The sequence below is a fragment of the Marasmius oreades genome, chromosome 4 (genome assembly GCF_018924745.1).
Source record: "Marasmius oreades isolate 03SP1 chromosome 4, whole genome shotgun sequence".
NCBI classification, from domain to species: domain Eukaryota; kingdom Fungi; phylum Basidiomycota; class Agaricomycetes; order Agaricales; family Marasmiaceae; genus Marasmius; species Marasmius oreades.
In genome coordinates this window covers 1,553,282-1,573,744 of record NC_057326.1, presented here as the reverse complement: position 1 = coordinate 1,573,744, position 20,463 = coordinate 1,553,282, and the positions used below count along the sequence as shown (strand labels likewise).

The window sequence follows — 20,463 nt, the reverse complement described above, 5'->3', positions numbered from 1 at the left end:
ACTTGGTTGAGAAATTAAGCAAGTCGTTGTATGTAAATGGTTCAGACTCGGAGGGACAAATCTAAATCTAATCGGCTATGCTAGAGTCCCGTGACTGTGGCGACATGACAGCAAGGGGCTGATCAATTATCCTCTGGATCCCCCATGCCCATAGATAACGCCCCGCCTACACAAAGAACTCCAAGTGGAGGCTTCAAGACCTCCGACGGAACCCTATACGTTTCCAAACCATACCGTTCAAAATCCTCTAGGAAACGACGCGCCGTTGTCACCTTTGTCCCAAGACAATCCGTATTCGATATCAATAATGAAATCTCAACCACCAACGAATTCCGAGTATGAACCGCATTTTGCTTTTTACATGGGCAAACATTTACTTCTTCACGAACATGCTAGGGTTTCTTCTCGCTCTTTTGGATATCAATATTCATATTCATGCTTCGGACGTATATCTCAACTTTCGAAATTCATGGTCATGCTCTCAATCTGGTGAGGAAGCCCCTTCCTCCTTCCTCCGACTGATTTCATCCTGCATCTTTCCAGCGGTTTGCAACGCAATTTTCAAGAGACGCAATAACGCTTGCCATCAGTGACGGAGTCATAGTTGGATTAACCGCTCTATGCGTTCCGTTTGCAAAGGCGATTTCAGGGGGGTGGATCCGTTATAATTGGACGGGCTTAATACTGCAGCACATCTTTCAAACTACCTTGCTGTTTTCAGCGATCAGTTGGACATTCAACAGGTGCGCCCCGTCTTCCCTTCTCTTCTTGCGTGTATCTCAGGACTTGGTATCCTTCGTAGACAATGGCCATGGGTCCAGTCGGGTTTCCTCACATTGCACACTCTCGTACGCACGTCCGAAGTATTGGTCGCTCCAATGGGCTAAACCTAAATCCTTGTCATAGGTTCTCATCATGAAGATCCATTCCTACATGAACGTCAATGGATACCTTCAACAAGTGTCTACCCAGTCCCAGCACGTCTTGGATCAGTTACGTGAAGCAGCAGATTCTTTTGGTGGAGGATGGACTCGAGCTCTTGCAGACGCCAAAGCACACAAGGAAGCCCTTGACGAGAATGCTGGTCTAGGCGAATCCTATTCCGACGGAGAAACCTCTCAAAATCACATATTAATGGCTCCTTCGGGTAGTGGGGGAAGTAACTCTTCAAACACCCCGCTAGGCACCCCCCCGATACCTACCTCCGCCTCAGGAAAGGGCCTTCAGACCTCCTACATCGACTCGGACACGGCGAACAGCTTGAGAAAACGTCTCGTCGCGATGTCAGATGCGAATGGAGCTGTAGATGCTGATGCAAAGGATATGGTGAAGTTATTGAGCCGTGATATGACAGCACAAATAAACGCACCTTCTAAGGAAGAACGCATTCCGTCTCCGGCATCTCCTCATCCTCTGATAGACCATCCCGATGAAAGAATTGCAGACTTAGCGAAGGAGTATTCCGAGTTGCAGGGCGAGTTGACAAGTACAGGCCCTTTACCCGTCATTTGGCCGAATAACATCACATTCAAGAATTTCGCGGTTTATATGCTCATACCTACATTGGTTTATGAGTTGGAGTATCCAAGGACCGATAAGTGAGTGGCGTTTTGACTCAGATTCGTCGTACTCCGTCTCAAATGACCTATAGAATTCGACCGCTGTATGTATTCGAGAAAACGGTCGGTAAACCTCTAGAGGTTGATACCACATGGTTTTTCATACCTGCCCTTTTTTCTAGGTTGCAACTTTTGGGACTTTTCTACTTCTGTACAGCGTCACGGAGCATTTCATCCTTCCTTACACGCCTACACCCGACCAATCATTCTTTCGTTTGTTATTGGACCTCAGTCTTCCGTTCATGTTGGCATATCTGCTGCTTTTCTATATAATCTTCGGTGAGCTTTTCGAATTGCTTGCTCGCCATGCGCTGCCTAATCTCGTTGCTTTCATTTCAGAGTGCATATGCAACGGATTTGCCGAACTGTCCTAGTACGTATTGATAGTCTACCGTATCCTCGTCTCGCTGACAACTTCCCTTCAGCTTCGCTGATCGTCAATTCTACGAAGACTGGGTACGATCTGCATTTTTGCCATCCATTTGACGCTACTCACCCGCCCAAAAGTGGAATTCGACATCCTGGGACGAGTTTTCTCGTAAATGGAATAAACCGGTCCACAGCTTCCTTCTGAGACACGTCTACGCCTCCACGATGGCGAGTTACAAACTCTCCAAACATTCAGCCATGTTCGTGACGTTCCTTCTGAGCGCTTGTGTACACGAGCTGGTGATGGTTGTGGTCACAAAGAAGTTCAGATTTTATTTGTTTGCTATGCAGGTGTGGCTGTTTGGATGATTTTTGCTCTTAATAAATTCTCATTTTATTATTCGAACACCTTTTCTAGCTCATCCAAGTACCGTTGATTACAATAAGCCGGATTCCGGCCATCAGGCGAAACAAGCTGATGGGTAATTTGGTGTTTTGGTTGGGGTTGTTCACCGGATTTCCTTTGTTGTGTGTGGCGTACGTGGCGTATTGAGTTTTGAGTCCCGAGGTATCTCAAAATGCGCATGGCGAGGATCTACGGTGGTGACTTAAGATTGAAGTGCTTTAATTTCTTGAATTTAACCTCTTTCCGCCAGCGATACGAGTTCTCTCTGCTTTTATTTCTACTGTAATGACCGATCGGATGACGAGGTTAGATCTTCTATCGTATCTCCCATGTGTAGTTAATGCCCATCCTTTGATGAATTGCTATTGCTTAGTATGCCTCTCGTTTTGGATAACGAGTATATTTTTTTAGAACACGACCCGAAGGCTACGAGACTCCAATCTCAACTCAGGCTTGTTAAAATTCATCTCCCTAGAATTACATTTTTTACTGTACTTCCTTCAACTGGCTCTTCGTTTCGCATTTAGAAAAACATCGAGCGCTGCTTTGAGTTCCGACCATAGATCAACCCTTGAGTGAGGAGGGATAGGAGCGAACTACTGTAGTTAGGATAGAAATGTCTGTTTTTACAGGTGTTCCAGAAAAAAAACAAACAAATAACGACAAGACAAAGATAGTTGGCAGTTTACGGTAGTAGTAACTCGTACGTACCAAAAAACACAGAAGAAGAAAACAGAACGTATAAGAAATGCGAAGAATTGTCCCGAGTGAACAACAAAGAAAGAAAAGAAACCGATACATGAATTGAGTACAGTACAGTGAGATTGACAAAGAGTGTTGTAATGCACGGATAGTTCGATGAGTGGGGAGTAGCCGAGTTATGAGAGCAAGATTGAGCCTAGGCTATATCGAAAAAAAAAAAAGATAATAATCAGGTCATCGATTAGGCCTTGGACCTGTAGGTGAGCGAGCGGGCCTCTCTTTACGAGAAGAATGTGTGGAAGATATCGACACCGGGCGCTGTAGGTTAGCGAACTCATCCGCAAGAGGAACAATTCTTGAATCCGACGAGAGTGAACGTGCGTCAGTCCGACTAGTTGATGATGCGTCTCTTCTATGCGAGGGTGAGGTATCGGTGTCTGCAGTACTCAGTCTGAATTCAGCATCGATCCTGCTGTTGCGCGCAGCAGTACCTATGCCTGCCATACTGAGACTCAATACTCCGAACTCGTTCATATCTGGATCAGTAACGAGGGTTGGCGAGCGCGAATGCGACCCCGACACTCCATCGAATCCCAAAGGGAGAAGAGGTGCACCACTTGAATCGCGATGGTGTCGGGTTTTGATCGAACGCGAATGAACGGGAAGAGGCGAGGTGACAGAATTATTGGATAGTCGCCGAGAGGATAAGGGAGTACGTTCCGGTGACGAATCCTTATCGAAGTCGCGACCAACCAGCGTATCGCGATTCTGACTCCAATCCAATTCCTTCGCAGGATCCCATTCACGGTTTATATCGTTGTGGGGATCAACACTATGACCGACACTATCACGCTCGCTAAGCGTGTCCAGCATCTCAACGTCAGGATCCTTCTTATCCTTCGAGGTGGGATCTTCCTCGACATCTACATGCGTATAAGAGCTGCTTACGGTATACTCCGATTTTAACCTCTCCCTACGCATGTACTCGTCGAACTTGCGCCGCCGGAGCACATCTTCGTGATGTACAAATTCGTCCTCAGACCAGCGTCCAGCCGCAAGCTCGTAGGTGCCCATTTTCTTCTCATTGTCGTCCGGGCTTTTCTGCTTTTTCCACCACCTGAAGAGACTTGAACCACTGATAGCAGTTGCACCAGCATCTGCCGCCGCACCCAGTTCTCTTCGGGTATCAACCGCATTGGCTGCTTTGTACTTTCGCCGGTATAAGCACCACCTCAAGCCGAACAATCCAACACACAGAATAACAAATCCAACTAATCCAAAGAGAATTTCAAGGCCAACACTGATTTTTTTCTTGTTCTCCGAATTTCCAATGAATCTGTTTCCATCATCATCAATGGGAAGCCCCTGAACGCGGACACGGTTGAATTCGTTCATAGCAACACTAGGATCTGTGAGTCCCTGCAGACCCAGTCGAAGACGGGATTCGCTGATGAAAGGAGTGGGACCGGCATTATCTGGAGGTCGTATGTCAGGGAAGGTACCGTTAGAGTTGGGAATTTGGTAGGCCATGACCATGTAAACGTTTCGAAGAAACGGAACACCTAAGATCATGTCCGCTGCATTTGCACTTTGGATGGCACCGTCTGCAGCCTGAATGAGACCGATGCAATTGACGGAGGTGGCATCTCGCGGTGGCTCAACAGTGAGGTCCAGGGGATGCAACGAGATAGGTGGGCGGTCGTCAAGGGTTATTGTCAAGTTCAAAGGTGTTTTGCAGTCCATATAGTCTAACGCATATCAATCAGGTCAGTCGAACGCCATGAGTCCTATACCGATAAATGCACTCACAAAACCCATCACTCGCGGGAGAGATGCCGATAGCACCATAAATAGCATCTGCAATCACTTTTGTGGAGTAAATGAGGGGTATACCGGTGTCTAGGACTGCAGTAGGGAAAGGCCCTGCACCTCCAGTCCCCCCTATCCCGCTACGGCTCAATTTGACAACCCGGGGTTGATTATTGACCCATACAGTGATATCCTTCACGCTCGTCTTCCAGAAAATAGTACCGATAGGACCTTTGTCGTTAGTACTTGCAATAGGCGCAGAATATGCGACTTGTGTTCCATCTCCTATTGACGGTATTGCGGACTTTGGTGGGTGTCTTCCTATGCCCATCAGGGAAGGTATGGTGTCGGATCCAGGGCGGGAAAGGGTGAGGGATATGAAACGAGCGGCGGGAGCTGACGAGCTAGGAGAGATTGAGAAGAGATTGGAGGTAATGAGGGCACCATCACGACCGTTGACCGCCGTCCCTCCAGGTATGAGATTGTAAATGATACTGTTACCCGGCAGAGCAAGCCCAAATACGCCGTTGAAACTACCGGAAAGGGGTTCATCCTGAACGTCCGTCGCAGCAGCTAAAATTTGCAAGTAATGAGAGTAAGATTGGTATGAAATGATATCCTTCACGCACCAAAAGCTTGGTTGTCAACACTATAGTTTCCCACACTCACAGTATCCCAATAAATAGTCCCCGTAACCTTTCCCCGCAAATAATCAATATTGAAGGCTACGTTCGAGGACTGAGAAGTTTGACTCGAATTCGGGTCGTATTTCTTTGCATCCGAGTTGCACGAGGAACAGAGCGAGGATGCTATCCACTGGGTACAATGTCGGTTATGAATGTAAAGTAGGAGAATGTTAACACTCACGATGTCTGACGACCCGGTGTCGACTTGGAGCGAGACTGTCTGCTCTGCGGAGCCAAATTTGAGAGGGACTGTGTACGTCTGGTCATTAGCCCCCGTCCCGACGTATTGCAGTTCGATTATGGCGCCTTCCTCATCTTCATCGTCTCTTCGCCATCTCTCGACCTGTTCCGTGGTAGCCTTCTGCTTCCCTTTCCAGAAGTGTACCATGAATGGGTGCGAGCATGCACTTGTGGCAATGAAAAAGGAGTTGAAGGTAGCAATCTAAGAGGGGAAGGTAGTGTCGAGGAGGATAGAAACAGAAACGAGACCTTGGCAAATAAATTTGGTGAAATCTGGAGAAATGTTCCCACGAGGGATGTCAACTCCTTTTGACATTGCATCAAGCGGTGTCTGACAAGAAAACGGCACATTTACCGCAGGCTCAATTCAAATGCTGCTGTTCTCAGTAGCTTACAACCCATTCTTTTCGGCTCTGTGGGCTCCTGTCGCGAATGAGGGTTGTAGAAGGCATCCTAACAAGACGTCCGTTTTATATTTTTCACAATTCGTGGACAAATTGCAAGACAAATCGGCATTGTGATCCGCTTGAATCGTGCATTCGCACGGGTCGGCTGCCAATACATTGTCGCTCGTACGTACCTACAGTCGATGATTCGTGGGGTCATCTGGATTCTGCATGTGTGGGAGACCAAGAGCGATGTGTTGAAGAGGGCGGTACACGGTGCAAGGGTTGCGTGAATGCTAGTCAGTTGAAGGTGGATTACATAATATGTGGACATGTCGAGCGCTTCTCTGCCCGATCGAGACGGAACGTTTAACGTCGAGTCGACCCGGGCAGCGGAGGCGTGGGCAAGGCTCGGAGCAATTCATACAACAAACTCGTCGCCTACACGCTCACAGGCATCATCGATGATCAAGCTGAGCTCACCATCTGGCAAAAAATTTGTCGAACAGTTTCCAAAGCACATTCCTCGATTCTACTGCAGTCGCCACCCATCGTCCCCAACCGCGTTGACTCGTTTTACAGCTGCCAAGGTACAACCGTCAAGATCTCGCTCCCATCTCCCTTTCATGGATGGAGGTCTGCTCGCGGACATCACGCCTTTGATTCCGCTGATATCAGTTGAACATCTTACTGCCGACCATTGCACTGAACGTTCAGGCTGTCATCAGCCTTTGAGCCTGTCGTCGTAGGGCTTGCAAGGCCAGTGTTTGATTCGAAGGTGCTCTCTCCACTTTCGGTGTCAAGGTGTTCGAAGATTTGAAAGGAATAATTGACCTCTGGCTGGAACGTTGGGTTCTAACGTGATTTCATCACTATAAAAGGAAGGCCGTAATAATATCATTTACGTAATTGCATTAAACAATGGTTCGATTTTTAAAGTGAAATTTTGAAGACGCGACTTGCTCTCCCCTCTCAACAATCTCTCCCACACATGGTGGCCAACTCTACAGGGAAGGACGGCCTTCGCCAAAGGAATGTCACTATTAACGGTACCACACCCGACCTCGTTACAATCAGTGACGAAGGGAAAAAAATGGACGAACGTCTTGACAAACACGAAACGTGGATATTCAGTACTACGCTAACCGCGACGCGATTTGATGACGAATGCTTTTAGATACGAGTTCGGCGGTCCTTGGGGAGTGTTCGCTATCATGGCCGGATTCCCGCTTCTCATGTATTATCTGTGGATTTGTCTTTGGTTCTATGATGGACAATTGGTACATCCGACTTCAATGGAAAACGTCAAACCGTTCTTACTGAGGATGTGGGAGCATGTCAAAGTAGTACGTTTCTATCCATGGCTCTGTGGATGGTACGGTTGGCTGATTGCATTGTTGGACTTAGGATGCTAGCCCCAACGCCTATGCCTGGAAAGTTTACTCCGGAAATATATTTTTCCAGCTCTTCCTTGCATGGGTCATGCCGGGATGGAAACAAGAGGGTCTCCCCGTACCTTCGCTGGGTTACAAAAAGCTCATGTACAACTGTAACGCCATGTGGTCCCTTTGGGCTACAATCATCACCTCAGCGGTCCTCCATTACACCAGCATCTTCAAGCTCACAGAAATCATCGATAACTACGGACATCTTATGACCGTTGCTATGATCTGGGGCTTTGGCGTGTCATTTGGGATGTATTTCATCGCTGTAGTCACTGGAACTCAGATGAGAATGTCTGGAAACTTCCTTTACGACGTTTTCATGGGCGCGTCCTTAAACCCTAGGATCGGGCCTATCGACCTCAAGATGTGGGCTGAAGTACGGATTCCGTGGATCATCGTCTTCTTTTTGTCGGTTTCTGGCGCGTGCAAGCAGTACGAGCAACTTGGCTACGTTACACCTGTGAGTACTATCTCCGTTGCTCTTTCGAATGTACTTCATTCAATATCCACGGTCAGAATATGGCGTTTATGTGCTTGGCGACTTGGTTGTATATCAATGCTTGGTTTGCCTAATTTGCGTTCCCGCTATTACTTCTACTGACAACTGCCTTCAGTGCTAAGGGTGAAGAGTGTATCCCCCAAACATGGGATATGTTCCACGAAAAGTAGGATCCCTTTCTATATTCTGTCTGCGGCTACTGATTTCGTACATACAGATGGGGCTTTATGGTCATCTTTTGGAATTTCGCCGGTGTTCCATTCGTCAGTCGTCTACCTCCTCTATAATGCAACAAAACCCGTGAACTGATATGTGTTCCGCTAGTCCTACGTGTACTCTGTTGTCTATATGGCTTCACACGACCCCTCAAAATATAAGTTCTCCACTCCCACCTATGTGGCCCTATACACCACACTCTTGACTGCTTACTACGCGTACGTTCCAAATTCCTTTCTACGCCGATATACTTTTAACATTTCGTCGCAAACGCAGGTTCGATTGTGCTATGTCACAGAAGAGCCGGTTCAAGATGCAGACAATGGGTGTCACGAAGTTTAGGAAGACATTCCCCCAGTTGCCCGGATGCATTGTTAAAAATCCTACCTTCATTCAAACCGCTCATGGGTACGAGATCCACCCTCACTTCAACGTTCTGATTTTGAAGTCGCGTTTTGTTGTAGAAACCGTCTGTTGACGAGCGGTGCTTGGGCATGGTCCCGCAAGCCAGTACGTTGCATTCTGTCTTTCCGTAGAGGGAGGCGGTCTTGAGCTTATTCATATAGAACTATGTCGCTGACTGGATCATGAGTTTGACATGGGGTCTAGTCATCGGTGCTGCTACACCTATCCCTTATTTCTACTCCGTCTTCTTCATTACGGTCCTCATCCATCGTTGTGGAAGAGACTTTGAGAGGTAGGTTTTTCCGTTGCACCAAACACACTTCTCTTGAATATGACTACTCAGGTGTTCCATCAAGTACGGCAAGGACTGGGAAGAATACTGCAGAATTGTTCCTTACAAGTTTATACCCTACGTCTACTGAGCAGGACTGTGCTGCGTTGCTTTCTATACCTATCTAGAAATTAGTATAAATACTTTAGATAAATATGGCGATAGTTGAATAAAGCCCTCACATGTGAGCGCTTGAGCAGCGGCTGAATATATAGATGGTCGCGTCTCACCGTCATCACCATCATGGACTCCTTTGACGATCTTCTTGCGCCTTCGAGAAATATGCTCGAAGATAATCCCTTTTCAGATCCTTTTTCTAAGCGTTCCGGCTCACCAGACCCTTGGTCCAATCCTTACTCCACTCACGACGACATCTACTCATCTCCCTTTTCCGCCGTCAATCAGCATGATTCATCCACCGCTAATTCACCCGTTGCGCAGACATCACATTCAAGGACTGCTAGTGAAGTACGCACTGAAAGAAGTGACCGTGGACCAGCATCCGACGCTATACAAGACCTAAATGACCCGCTGGACTCAACACAGCCATCGGAGGAGGAAGAGCCAGTGACAAAGGCTACTCGTTCTGGTGGTTTCAGGGAAAGCGTGGACACCAGTACTGACTCCAATGTGCCTGAAGCCACGGTACATGAACCTGAAGAGTCAACGATAGTGCCTGCTTTGGACGGAGACAGGCTGGACAAAAAGGAATCGGAAACGAAGAGGCACGTAGATTCGGTGAAGGCTACTCCAGAAATACTTTCAGACCACCCTGCGACACAACCAAGAACTCAATCTCACCCCGAGTCACACTCGCAGCCTATAAGCTCTTTACCGTCCACTACTCACCACTCCATCACGAATGAGACAACCGATCCATCCGCTACCTCTTGGAAGCCTTTGGATCTATCATCGCATAACGTTACACAATCGGTTCCTAATCTCAACCTTGGTAGAGAGTCCCTGAATGGCAATTCTGCGGGTTGGACAGCGGCTCCAGAACCAGAACCATGGAGCAACGAACCGCCGCCGCCCGTACTTTCACGGCTTCCCTCCGATGAAGATAGTGATGATGACAAGCCAATAGGGCAGACAATGAACAAAAGATTGTCACAACAGAGCAATTCAGCAGCACCTGTAAGGGCTCTCACTTGCCTTTATAAAGAAGATGGTTAGACTGACTTCTCGCAAGATGGTACAAAAACAGAGTTCGTCTGTGCGACCAGACCTACGACCTGTATTCGTGATTACCGTAGATGACCCTCAGAAAGTTGGAGACCCTATTCGTTCATTCACCATGTACACTGTCCACACTCGAGTACGCGAACAGTTCCATCCGAATATACACTCTAGTTCACTTAACTGACACAATTCTCAGACAACCTCACCCCTCTTTCAGAAATCCGCTTTTTCGGTCTTACGGCGGTATTCCGATTTCCTCTGGCTCTATGAAACATTATCAAATAACAATCCTGGGGTGGTCGTGCCACCGGTACCAGAGAAAAACCCGTTCGGGAGATTTGACGATCACTTCGTAAAACAACGGCGTTTTGCGCTTGAGAAATGCATCCAGAAGATAGCGAATCATCCGGTGCTCGGGAAGGACCCAGACTTGAAGTTATTTTTGGAAAGCGACACGTTCTCCCTAGATGCGAGTTGTTCTTTTCTGTGCTCACACTAGAAACTGACGCATTTCATAATACAGATTAAGCACAGGAAGGCCGAGATAGCCAATGAACGAGGGGGTCTTATGGCGTCTATTGGCCAGACTATTGCTGGCCCTCGATTCCATGAATCAGACGAGGTCTGCTCATCTCAGCCCAAATTGTCATTCCCCTTCGATCTGATCAAAATTGGTAGTGGTTTGATCGTCAAAAATCATACCTTGACAGCCTTGAATCGCAACTCCGCGGTCTGGCGAAAGCTATCGACATGGTTGCGAAGCAACGAGCAGAACAATCAACAGCCACGATAGAGTTTGCAAATTCCTTGGGTGAACTTGCCTCTGCGGATGTTGGCAAACAACTCGTGCATTCGCTCTCCGGTTTATCAGAGATTGAGAAGAAAGCTCATGATCTACAAGTGGTACAGTCAGATCAGGACATGGTTACGTTCATGGGAACAGTGGACGAGTATGCTCGGTTGATTAATTCCGTGCGGGTGCGTTGGCTTGTCATGCTCAATTATGTTACAGGCTAAATTCCATTCTGTTTGTTAAGTTGACATTTAGCTCTCGTATCCGGGTTTACCATACATGGCGGAATGCTGAAAGTGAACTTCAGCGAGTGAAAATTAATCATGAAAAGAATCGAGCTCAAGGTCGCATCCCGACAGACCGACTTGGATATTCCCTCAGCCAGATCGCAGATGTAGGTTTCCGTTCGTGAAACTCCCCATATAGAAACTAACCAGAAGATGTCAACAGGCGGAACGACGTGCTGCAGACGCCAAACTTGAATTCGAGCAAGTTTCGAGGCTGGTCAAGTCAGAAGTTGCGCGATTCGAGCAAGAGCGGATTGAAGACTTCAAAGATACATTACACGCATTTTTGGAGGGTATGATATCGAGACAGAAGGAGGTGAGTGTGGCTTTCCTTGGTTGTATCTAGGTTTGAAAGTCTAACCTGAATCTTCAATGTAGCTGATAGGACATTGGGAAAACTACCAGCAAATGTTGTTGAAAAGAGCAGCAGCAACAAATGCAGCTCCGACAATAATCATTGCAACACCTCAACTGCCCGTAACGACAGTAGACTGATCTCCGTGTATTGAAGTTTGGTCTATCACACCACCGCCGTCGACTGCTGAACACAAAACCTTGTCTCGATCGCGGCAAGTCCTATTTGTAATTGTGCGTCCAAGGCAAGGCGATATATTCCCGCCAAGACTGCAGCTTATTTGTATGGCAATCATGAATTTTACAAAGATCCTGGTATCCATTGTAGTCCAGTAATAGTATATACTGTGTTCCATAAGAGACCGAGGTGTAGAAACCTCAGATCATCCCATCTCTCTGCGGTACCGCAATTGGAGTTGGGCGAACCGATGACGGTCGATTCTGTGATCGAGGAGGGGGCGCAGGACTGCCTCTTACCGACCGCGGCGGTCTTTCTCGTTCAGACAAATCCCGTTGTCCAGAACTACTTTGTGGTGGAGGTGTTCGCCGAGGTTGGGGAGAAGTTGGTGTGGGTGCAGTTGGTGTAGTTGGTGTCCGAGCACGAGGCCCCACAACATTGGGAGCCTGAAGTTGTGACCTCAAATATGAAGCGGATACAGGCGTATCAGACAATGGTGTAGAACCCGAGGCGAAAGCAGATGTTGTTGCACTCATTCTTCTTAGCTCTGAGTGGTTTGAGGCAAGAGGGGGTGTAGATGGAGTTAACGAAAGTGAACTTGGGGCTGTGACAAGCTTGCGTTGTGAAGATGCCGACTTTTGCATGGAATGCCTTTGTAACATCTGGTGACCCTCTGCGGAATAGGACGTTGAGACAGGTTTAGGTGCCTCCTTCGGCTTCTCTATTAGCTGTTCATCCAGAAGGTAGCGGAAATCAAGGCCATATTCCTCCAGAAGCTGCGAACCGAAGCTCAACAAGCAAAGAGGTAGAAGATAGCCACAAACGCACTTTTTTACTCAATGAATAGGTCACTTTCATCGCTTCTTCGATGACCTTGGGTTCTAACTCGTCTGTGTAAACCTGATTCCTGAATATTTCGGCATAATTCTCCACCTGTGTCCTAGCCCAATCAATGAAAGCTATAGATGACTATGTATGAGTTAGGATTCACGACTTACGACAACCAACACTCACTACTAGCAACCTCGTTCTCCTTGAAGCTCGCCAAAAACCAATCTGCCGTGTGCTTGATGCTCGTGAAATAAACTAATGCTAGATCGGCCACGTAGGCTCCTATATGTCCTTCAAACTTGATCTTGCGTACCAGATTTTGCACGACCTGAGAACGCATTTTCAAAAAGGTTGTCCGTGCTGCTCCGCCAGCCCCAAATCGCAACAAAAGGGAGATTAAATGCACTACCACCGTTTTTCTATTCGTGACATGCGAAAGCGTATCAAGAAGGGCATTGGTGAGCTGGTTCGTGAGAAGGGGTAACTTGGCTGCGAGAGGTGGTGTAACAGCTACTTTTGCCTTTCCTGTTTCGTTTTGAGACATAAAATCATGTTCAGAGAATAAATCAAGAAACCTTCTTCTATCAGCTTGACAGCTCTGTCCCACTCCTTCAGCGCGATAGCCACATTGAGCTCGTCAGCCCAATCATTTGTCCACCGTGTGTCGCGCTCGGCCTTTTGTTTCGCCTCGGATGCAGGAGAAGACGACTCTCCGGCCTTAGCGGCTAAATCAGCCATCCAATCTTGTGTCGATGCACTACGCTGGAACCAAAAGTAAGTGATACAGTATAAGGTGGGCTCGCATAGATGGCTGTACCTCATTGCCGGACCACAACGTCTTCCGTCTTTCGTGCTCGCCTTCACGTTCCTTCCGTCGCTTGGCAGATAACTCCTCTCCGACTTGCCGTAGCTGTGCCAACAATGATTTCTTTTCGTTGGGGGTTTCTGTACGATAGACATGCGTTTCCTTCCCATGCCTTATTTTGAACACATTCGTCATGTCTGGACAATGATAAAATTAACGCATTGCAGAGAAGAAATTATGATCCTTACTGGGCGAATCTTTGGTATCCAGAACTAACATTTCATGCAGAGGCCAAGCCTTGTCGGCAACGAGCTTCCCATCATACCGACCTGAGCTACTTTCCCCTCCACCTGTCCTCCTGCGTTTCTTCGCAACCAAAACCATGTCATCAAGAATGATGAATTTCACTTTTCCCACAACTTTGTATGTCGCAGTATTCAATGCAAGGACCCCGTCTGTCTCATTGACAATATGTCTGCCTGGCGTTGTGGGGGCGAGTTTAGAGGAACCCTCAACCTGGGTGTGTAGCTGTTGCATCTGATTGAAGTACATAATCCGTAGGTCTGCGACGGAAGATCGTCGATATGTAGAGAGAGCGGATGAGGAGGTAGTGGGATCGGGTATGTGTAGCATGGAAGGCATCGATTTGTACTCCGATAGAGACTCCTTAAGCTCCAGCATCTCATTCTCGAGGGTTGAAATTTCTTTAGAAATGTTGACAAATTCGGCATAACTATATCAAGGATGTGAGGTAAAGTACATTCTTTCAAGGTCGAGAACGTACTTCTTGAAGACATTCCGTTGCAATTCTGAAGCAGTATCTTCCTTTGATTCGCGGAGAGACGATTGAAGTGATTTGATCTCTGCTTCCGTCGAATTTGCTAACTTCGACTTGAGGTCTTGTAGGCCGCGAAATTTTGAAAAAAAGGTTCATACGAGAGGCTGAGATAGGACGCACATGCATCTGGATCAAAGTCTGACTTGTCCAACAACTTTTTATCGTCTTCCGTAGATATCCTCCCCCGCTCTTTTTCATTCCCTCCCTCTTCCATATCAACTAATTCTTCGTCTCGTTCTTTTCCTCGGGGGGAAACCCGTATCGCCCCTATACCCGCTCCAATAGTTGGCATCGCAGGTACATTTAAGTCTGTCGGGCCTGATATGTCTGCATATCGCATCGACATACGTTTCTTAATCTTGTCATCGACTCGAGACTTGCGCAAATCGGGTCGTGGTCGAGGGGTAGGTCCAGCACCAGGCTTCGCGAGCTTTGTACCCCCTTCCTCCCTTGGTTTGCGAGGCCCACGTTGTGAGCGACGAGTTCGAAGGGACTGCATTTCTGCGTCTTAGTTGTGATGGTTGTGAATGTGTCTTGACGATGTCGTAGTGGTGGCTGTGCATGTAATACGTTTAACTGGTCATGGTCAGTACGCGTCAGAACTACAACATAGTCCTCCGAGTACCAGCCCCCAGACATTACCGGTTCTAGTACCGAACTTCAGTTTGCAATATCTCTGACCTCGTCTCACTGACGGGTACAAATAGCTTACCCCGCTCCACAGCCCCAACTTTTTACCGCGCTTGATATCGCTCTTGGATTTCGACCTCCATGAGACGACGACGCGTCATAGGGAAAGGGAAAGGAACGTTCAACCCCGAAGACGAGAAGAGAGTTAAACATACGCAAATCGGAGCATGGGATCTTTATGAAGAAAAGCAGCCTGAACGTGTTCCAGGATCTTCGCGACTCAAGCTAGATTCACACATCGAGCACTTTTTTGAGGTCTACAACTGTCTTCCCTATGTCGGGCGAATGATGAAAGATGTTGGTAGCATTCGGGAATGTTGGGTCTTTTTTGGAGTATACTTGCTACTAGAGATAGTGGCGAGTCTTATTCCTGCCCTCTCATTATGGTGTGTGACGAATGTCTTCAATCCTGTAATCGCTCTGAAAATTTGAACAGGTACTCGAGTCAGCTTTTAACCATTGTAAGTTCAGTACAGAAAGTATCTTTGAGGCCTTGCTTACAGTCCTTCAGGTTGAAAGCGCTCTCAAAAACCGAACCGTTGACAAGGACCTCTTACTCCACATTGCTATCGGCCGTGTTTTATGCACCACAATGAATATCCTCTTTAGTTGGGGGAAAACAAAGGCCGGAAGATATCTGAACCTTCGCATTAAACAATACTATTCTGGCTATATGTTCCAGACCATGGCTCGTTTGGATGTACCTACATTCGAGGATTCAGGTATACAGCGACAGCTCGAACAAGTGTTCACTCCTGACTCTAGGAATAGCATTGTTTGGGAGGTTGTGACCGTAGCCGTCCGCCTAATAACAACCGTTCTGCAACTCGCATCCCAGCTGTCGGTTCTTGTTTCGGTTCTGAAGCACCAAAGAGATGGGCCTCTTCTTGCAGTTCTCAGTTTCTCACAGACTTTAATCACTTGGGGAACCCAATCACCGTATATGCCACCAGGTATTTTGGGTTTCATTGAGAAAATGCATTATGATTATGATTGATTCGTCTTTTAGTATGGGCTGCAACTACAAAGAACGAAGACTACCTCAAGATGGAGGGTCTAAAGAGGACTATTGGTTCCTCGAGCCATCGAAAAGAGATAGTGGCGGGAGGGATGTGGGAATATATGCATTCAGGTCAGTCCAGTTTGTACCCTGCCCTTGCAACAAGTTGAAAAATTGTTCTTTCAGAATTTCTTAGATGTTCCAAGGCACTTGGGTCGAAGGCTTCTGCATTCTTCCCTATGTACAACCTTGTCATGGTTGGAAATCAATTTCCGTTCTCTCAATTACTCCGCGCACCTTTGAGGGAATTGCCCCAGGTATGAATTACGACTCGATCCCAGACCTCACTGACCGTTCTCATCAGATTGTCTTTACCTTGAGGGCAGTACAATATCCAAGCTCTATACCTCTTTCTCTGGCGTCTTTGAATCTGATCACACAAACTACATCTTCATTCTCCAATTTACTTGTCTCATTTTTCGGTCAGACTACCTCCGTGGCTGATTCGTTATCCGGGATACGAAGGTTGTATACAGTGATGGAACTTTCCAATCGGGTACAGGACGGGACTGTTCCTTTCCCCGAGAATCAACAAACTCTTCAAAGTGGTATTTCGGTAGAATTTCGGCAAGTCACTCGTCTGCCGGTCACTGTCTCAATGTTGAACTCCTCCATCAGTAACGTTTCGTTCCGATATCCAGAGAGCGCGAACTATGCATTGCACAAAATCTCATTCAAAATCGAGCAGGGTCAGCTTTGTGTAAGATGTTCGTGCCCTTCCTTCGCTTCGTTGCTTACGAGTAGAGTTAGGTCATTGTCGGAAAGAATGGGTCAGGCAAGAGCACAATACTCAAGTTGATCGCTAGGCTGTATGATCCCGAAGAAGGCCAAATTTTTATCGATGGCCACGACATCAAAACGTTAAAACTGGCGGATCTGAGGCGCGTAACAACGGTGTTATTTCAAGACTATACTCACTTCCCCCTCTCGGTATGTTCTACCCGCAATAACTTCCTAGGTTTGCTCCTCAAAGATGATTCTAGATCAAGGATAACATCGGGTACGGCAACCCGCAGCATGCGAAGGATCAAGAAAGAATCGAACAAGCGGCTCGATTGGGAGGTGCTGACGAATTCATTAACAAACTCCCTGAAAATTACGATACATATCTGGAACGACCTGTTCAGGATATGTACTCGAATCTTCCCGAAGGCACGAAGACCGTGTTTGGGAGGAGCGTTGATTTCCGTGGATTAAGGATGGCGGGCGGCATGAGATCTACCGACTCTAGCGGTCTTTCTGGGGGCCAGATGCAACGTATTGCTCTGTGTGTGCCCTCATTTTTGCATAACGTTGCCTAATATTGATTTGCAGGTCTCGTACGTTTATGCGTACACTGGATGATGAACAACAGGTGGGACTGTTACTCTTTGACGAACCATCGGCTAGCTTGGACCCAACAGCTGAACACGGTAACGATATCTTTTACCCATGTCTCAATCTTTCTGAAGGAATCTTTATGATAGACTTGTTCGAACGACTGAGACGGTTACGCGGACAGAAGACAATGATATTTTCAACTCATAGATTCGGCAATCTAACCCGCCATGCCGACCTCATATTGTGGGTAAATAATTTCTGTAAGGCCTAAAGCATCTAACTCCGTTTCAAGATATATGGATGACTCTGAAGTGGTGGAAGAGGGGACTCATGAATCACTCATTATGAAAAATGGGAAGTATGCTCGCCTCTGGAATCTCCAAGCTCAAGCATTTCTCCCATAGCGGACGATAGGAGGATGCCCAGTTCCTCATTCTGCTACATACATGCTTGACGCAATTCACGTCTGCGTTTCTGTACTACATTGCAATGGAATACTTAACCGTACCGGTACATCATGATCAAGCGCTAAGGTAGATGCCGAAATGATAAGATTAGATCAGTACATGCGGAGAGAATCGTCCAACTTTGCCGTGAATCCGAAGAAGGATCATGTCTTCCCTCTCTCTCAAGGAACCGAAAACGTATTCCCTGCCTTCGACTGCAGATCATGCTTCTGACCTCACTCAACGAAAAACGTCCAAGTTTCGTAGGCTCATCGTCTTCGCTGGGCTGACATACTTCGTATTGGCATTGACCAGGCACTGGTCGCCTGTTTCTGAACTCTTAGGAAGCAAATCTGTACAGAATGTCAAACCTGATCAGCATCTTTGCCCCCAAGTCAACGTACTAGTCCCAGTGGTGAACCGTGGTTTATGGGAGAGCTTGGGAGATGTCTACAGAACAGAGGAGTTCAGATTGAGAGCCATAGGCTGGCTATCTGGTGCCGTCAATGTCCCGTACGTCAATGAAAACATTACTTATTACTTTCTCGCTGACACGAGGATTGATAGAACTGAGTCTTATGATGGCATGGATCCGGTAGGTGTGGATCCTAGATGGGAAACTTTTGGGAAACTACATGAATATCTCGATACTGCTTTCCCTTTGGTGTCAGTTCCATTCGCTGTATTTGGAGGACTTATCTGAAAATATTCTTGTGGTTTCTATATCTTTAAGGCATTCCAAACTGGTCCTTACGAAACATAACACCTATGGTCTGCTCTATGAATGGAAAGGCTCAGATTCCTCTCTCAAGCCGTTACTACTTATGGCTCACCAAGGTCAGTCTCTATGTCATACTGGTGATGTCCTTGTGCTCAGTACTCCGTAGATGTTGTTCCGGTCGACCACAATACGGTAGATCAGTGGACTCATCCTCCTTATTCCGGCTACTACGACGGTTAGTACACACTCGTTCCATCTTCCTTCACAATTGAACTCAGAAGTCGGACTGCGTAGGTGAACGCCTTTGGGGTCGTGGCTCCAACGATGACAAGAGCGGACTAATTGGGAGCTTGTCCGCTATTGAGACATTGTTGGAAACTGGTTTTCAGCCAAAGCGTACAGTTCTTCTGTCATACGGCTTTGACGAGGAAGCTAGTGGATGTGAGGTAAAGCTATCCACGCTTCAGTGTCGGAACCTCGTGCTAAATCGAGTAAATACATAGGGTGCTCAAACTCTCGCCAAAGACTTGCTCGAAAAATTAGGCGAAAATTCCATCGCCCTCATCGTCGATGAAGGAGGTGAGCATTCCCTTAATATACACGGATGCTTATTTACCTGTTGCACTCCAGTAGGCTTCTCGGAACAATACGGGACTGTGTTTGCTCTCCCCGGTGTTGCGGAGAAAGGATACCTCGACACTCGTATCGAAGTAGCAACAACTGGTGGACACTCTAGTGTCCCTCCTAATCATACCGTGCGCATCAGTGACATCGCACATATAATTCTCTCTAACCCATTTCACAAAGAGTATTGGTATCTTGTCCAAGTTTTTAGTCGAAATTGAAAGCCACCCACATAAGGCCAAATTGGTCAGCCTGTGGCCCCTCCCCGTTATTAATATTTATGGTCTCATGGGAAACTTCTCAATAGTCGCGGGATGACATTTTCTACAGCACTCTTCAATGCTACGCTGGCCACGCTAAGAGTTTGCCTTCCGATCTTCGGAAGGCCATTCAACATTCCGTGAAATCGGATAAAGCTCTCCGAAAGCTTCAAAGGATTGCATTTCAGGATCTCGAGACTCTCAGACTTGTTAGCACCACGCAAGCTATTGACATGATCCAGGGCGGAGTCAAGTCCAACGCCCTCCCAGAACAAGCATGGGCCATTGTCAACCACCGAATTTCTACCCTCAGGTCCGCCTTGTTTGTGTACCGGTCATTCACAGTAACCTAAGCTTGTACGACAATAGCTCAGTCGAAGATGCACAAGCACACGACACCGAATTGCTAAAAAGTCTCGCCAAATCGTTCAATCTCACTTTCACTGCTTTCGGACAACACATCACAGACCCCGCCAAGCCCTCGAAGGGAAGATTGACCCTCAGCGACGCATTTGGCACTAGTTTGCAGCCTGCCCCAAAAACACCCACATCTGGAGATAACGCTCTACCCTACGAAATCCTGTCTGGGACCATCAAGGCTACGTACAATAATCACAGGCAGATTGAGGGTGACAACATTGCCGTCAGCCCTGGAATGTCGACCGGAAACACCGACACGCGTTACTATTGGAAGTTGACTGACCATATCTTCAGATATAACCACAAGGACATGAAGGGTGGGTTGTTGGCGAGCAATATCCACACTGTGAATGAAAGTGGGTTTGAAGCTTTATCTAACACCTATCCATTCATTGATGATAATGAGGTACTTAGATATCGAGGTCGACGCCTTTCTGGAGGGCATCACGTTTTTTACCACGTTGATATTGAACACAGATGAGAGCACCTCGATTTAGTTATCTGAGCCTAAGTTTGTACGTATCAATCGAAATGTAGTACT

General features: G+C 47.1%; 7 protein-coding genes across 7 annotated transcripts; 5 read left to right on the top strand and 2 right to left on the bottom strand.

Moving 5' to 3' along the window:
- Positions 1 to 133: 133 nt before the first annotated feature.
- Positions 134 to 2,866, top strand: E1B28_007332 (uncharacterized protein). The gene is made up of 11 exons (XM_043152058.1): positions 134 to 336; positions 397 to 489; positions 544 to 743; positions 803 to 848; positions 907 to 1,598; positions 1,652 to 1,682; positions 1,742 to 1,898; positions 1,959 to 1,992; positions 2,045 to 2,075; positions 2,127 to 2,339; positions 2,407 to 2,866. The coding sequence occupies exons 1-11, from the start codon at positions 145 to 147 to the stop codon at positions 2,539 to 2,541; spliced, it is 1,824 nt and encodes a 607-aa protein (XP_043010143.1). The 5' UTR covers positions 134 to 144; the 3' UTR covers positions 2,542 to 2,866.
- On the bottom strand, positions 2,844 to 6,073 carry E1B28_007331 (uncharacterized protein). The gene is made up of 4 exons (XM_043152057.1): positions 5,773 to 6,073; positions 5,535 to 5,721; positions 4,906 to 5,478; positions 2,844 to 4,844 (listed from the first exon to the last, which is right to left on the bottom strand). Exons 1-4 carry the CDS (start codon positions 5,977 to 5,979, stop codon positions 3,331 to 3,333), a joined length of 2,481 nt encoding a protein of 826 aa, XP_043010142.1. The 5' UTR covers positions 5,980 to 6,073; the 3' UTR covers positions 2,844 to 3,330.
- Positions 6,074 to 7,208: 1,135 nt separating this feature from the next.
- E1B28_007330 (uncharacterized protein) lies at positions 7,209 to 9,204 on the top strand (the record flags this gene model as incomplete). Its single annotated transcript, XM_043152056.1, has 11 exons — positions 7,209 to 7,339; positions 7,395 to 7,563; positions 7,625 to 8,122; positions 8,179 to 8,225; positions 8,277 to 8,327; positions 8,379 to 8,424; positions 8,486 to 8,595; positions 8,654 to 8,785; positions 8,842 to 8,887; positions 8,944 to 9,074; positions 9,126 to 9,204. 11 exons carry the CDS (start codon positions 7,209 to 7,211, stop codon positions 9,202 to 9,204), a joined length of 1,440 nt encoding a protein of 479 aa, XP_043010141.1.
- Positions 9,205 to 9,356: 152 nt separating this feature from the next.
- On the top strand, positions 9,357 to 11,870 carry E1B28_007329 (uncharacterized protein; the record flags this gene model as incomplete). Its single annotated transcript, XM_043152055.1, has 8 exons — positions 9,357 to 10,250; positions 10,306 to 10,431; positions 10,492 to 10,764; positions 10,819 to 10,917; positions 10,974 to 11,273; positions 11,333 to 11,482; positions 11,539 to 11,691; positions 11,754 to 11,870. The coding sequence occupies 8 exons, from the start codon at positions 9,357 to 9,359 to the stop codon at positions 11,868 to 11,870; spliced, it is 2,112 nt and encodes a 703-aa protein (XP_043010140.1).
- A 237-nt stretch (positions 11,871 to 12,107) lies between these two features.
- On the bottom strand, positions 12,108 to 14,945 carry E1B28_007328 (uncharacterized protein; the record flags this gene model as incomplete). The annotated part of the gene is made up of 8 exons (XM_043152054.1): positions 14,502 to 14,945; positions 14,328 to 14,442; positions 13,792 to 14,276; positions 13,556 to 13,740; positions 13,314 to 13,500; positions 12,906 to 13,263; positions 12,736 to 12,847; positions 12,108 to 12,683 (listed from the first exon to the last, which is right to left on the bottom strand). Exons 1-8 carry the CDS (start codon positions 14,878 to 14,880, stop codon positions 12,108 to 12,110), a joined length of 2,397 nt encoding a protein of 798 aa, XP_043010139.1. The 5' UTR covers positions 14,881 to 14,945.
- A 6-nt stretch (positions 14,946 to 14,951) lies between these two features.
- E1B28_007327 (uncharacterized protein) lies at positions 14,952 to 18,016 on the top strand. Its single transcript, XM_043152053.1, has 11 exons — positions 14,952 to 15,457; positions 15,508 to 15,532; positions 15,583 to 16,024; positions 16,081 to 16,203; positions 16,258 to 16,388; positions 16,436 to 16,698; positions 16,750 to 16,831; positions 16,882 to 17,061; positions 17,115 to 17,543; positions 17,598 to 17,694; positions 17,744 to 18,016. Exons 1-9 carry the CDS (start codon positions 15,153 to 15,155, stop codon positions 17,430 to 17,432), a joined length of 1,869 nt encoding a protein of 622 aa, XP_043010138.1. The 5' UTR covers positions 14,952 to 15,152; the 3' UTR covers positions 17,433 to 17,543; positions 17,598 to 17,694; positions 17,744 to 18,016.
- A 47-nt stretch (positions 18,017 to 18,063) lies between these two features.
- Positions 18,064 to 20,419, top strand: E1B28_007326 (uncharacterized protein; the record flags this gene model as incomplete). Its single annotated transcript, XM_043152052.1, has 11 exons — positions 18,064 to 18,410; positions 18,465 to 18,563; positions 18,631 to 18,734; positions 18,785 to 18,853; positions 18,913 to 19,064; positions 19,122 to 19,197; positions 19,249 to 19,373; positions 19,426 to 19,488; positions 19,550 to 19,815; positions 19,872 to 20,278; positions 20,337 to 20,419. The coding sequence occupies 11 exons, from the start codon at positions 18,064 to 18,066 to the stop codon at positions 20,417 to 20,419; spliced, it is 1,791 nt and encodes a 596-aa protein (XP_043010137.1).
- Between the last annotated feature and the right edge of the window lie 44 nt (positions 20,420 to 20,463).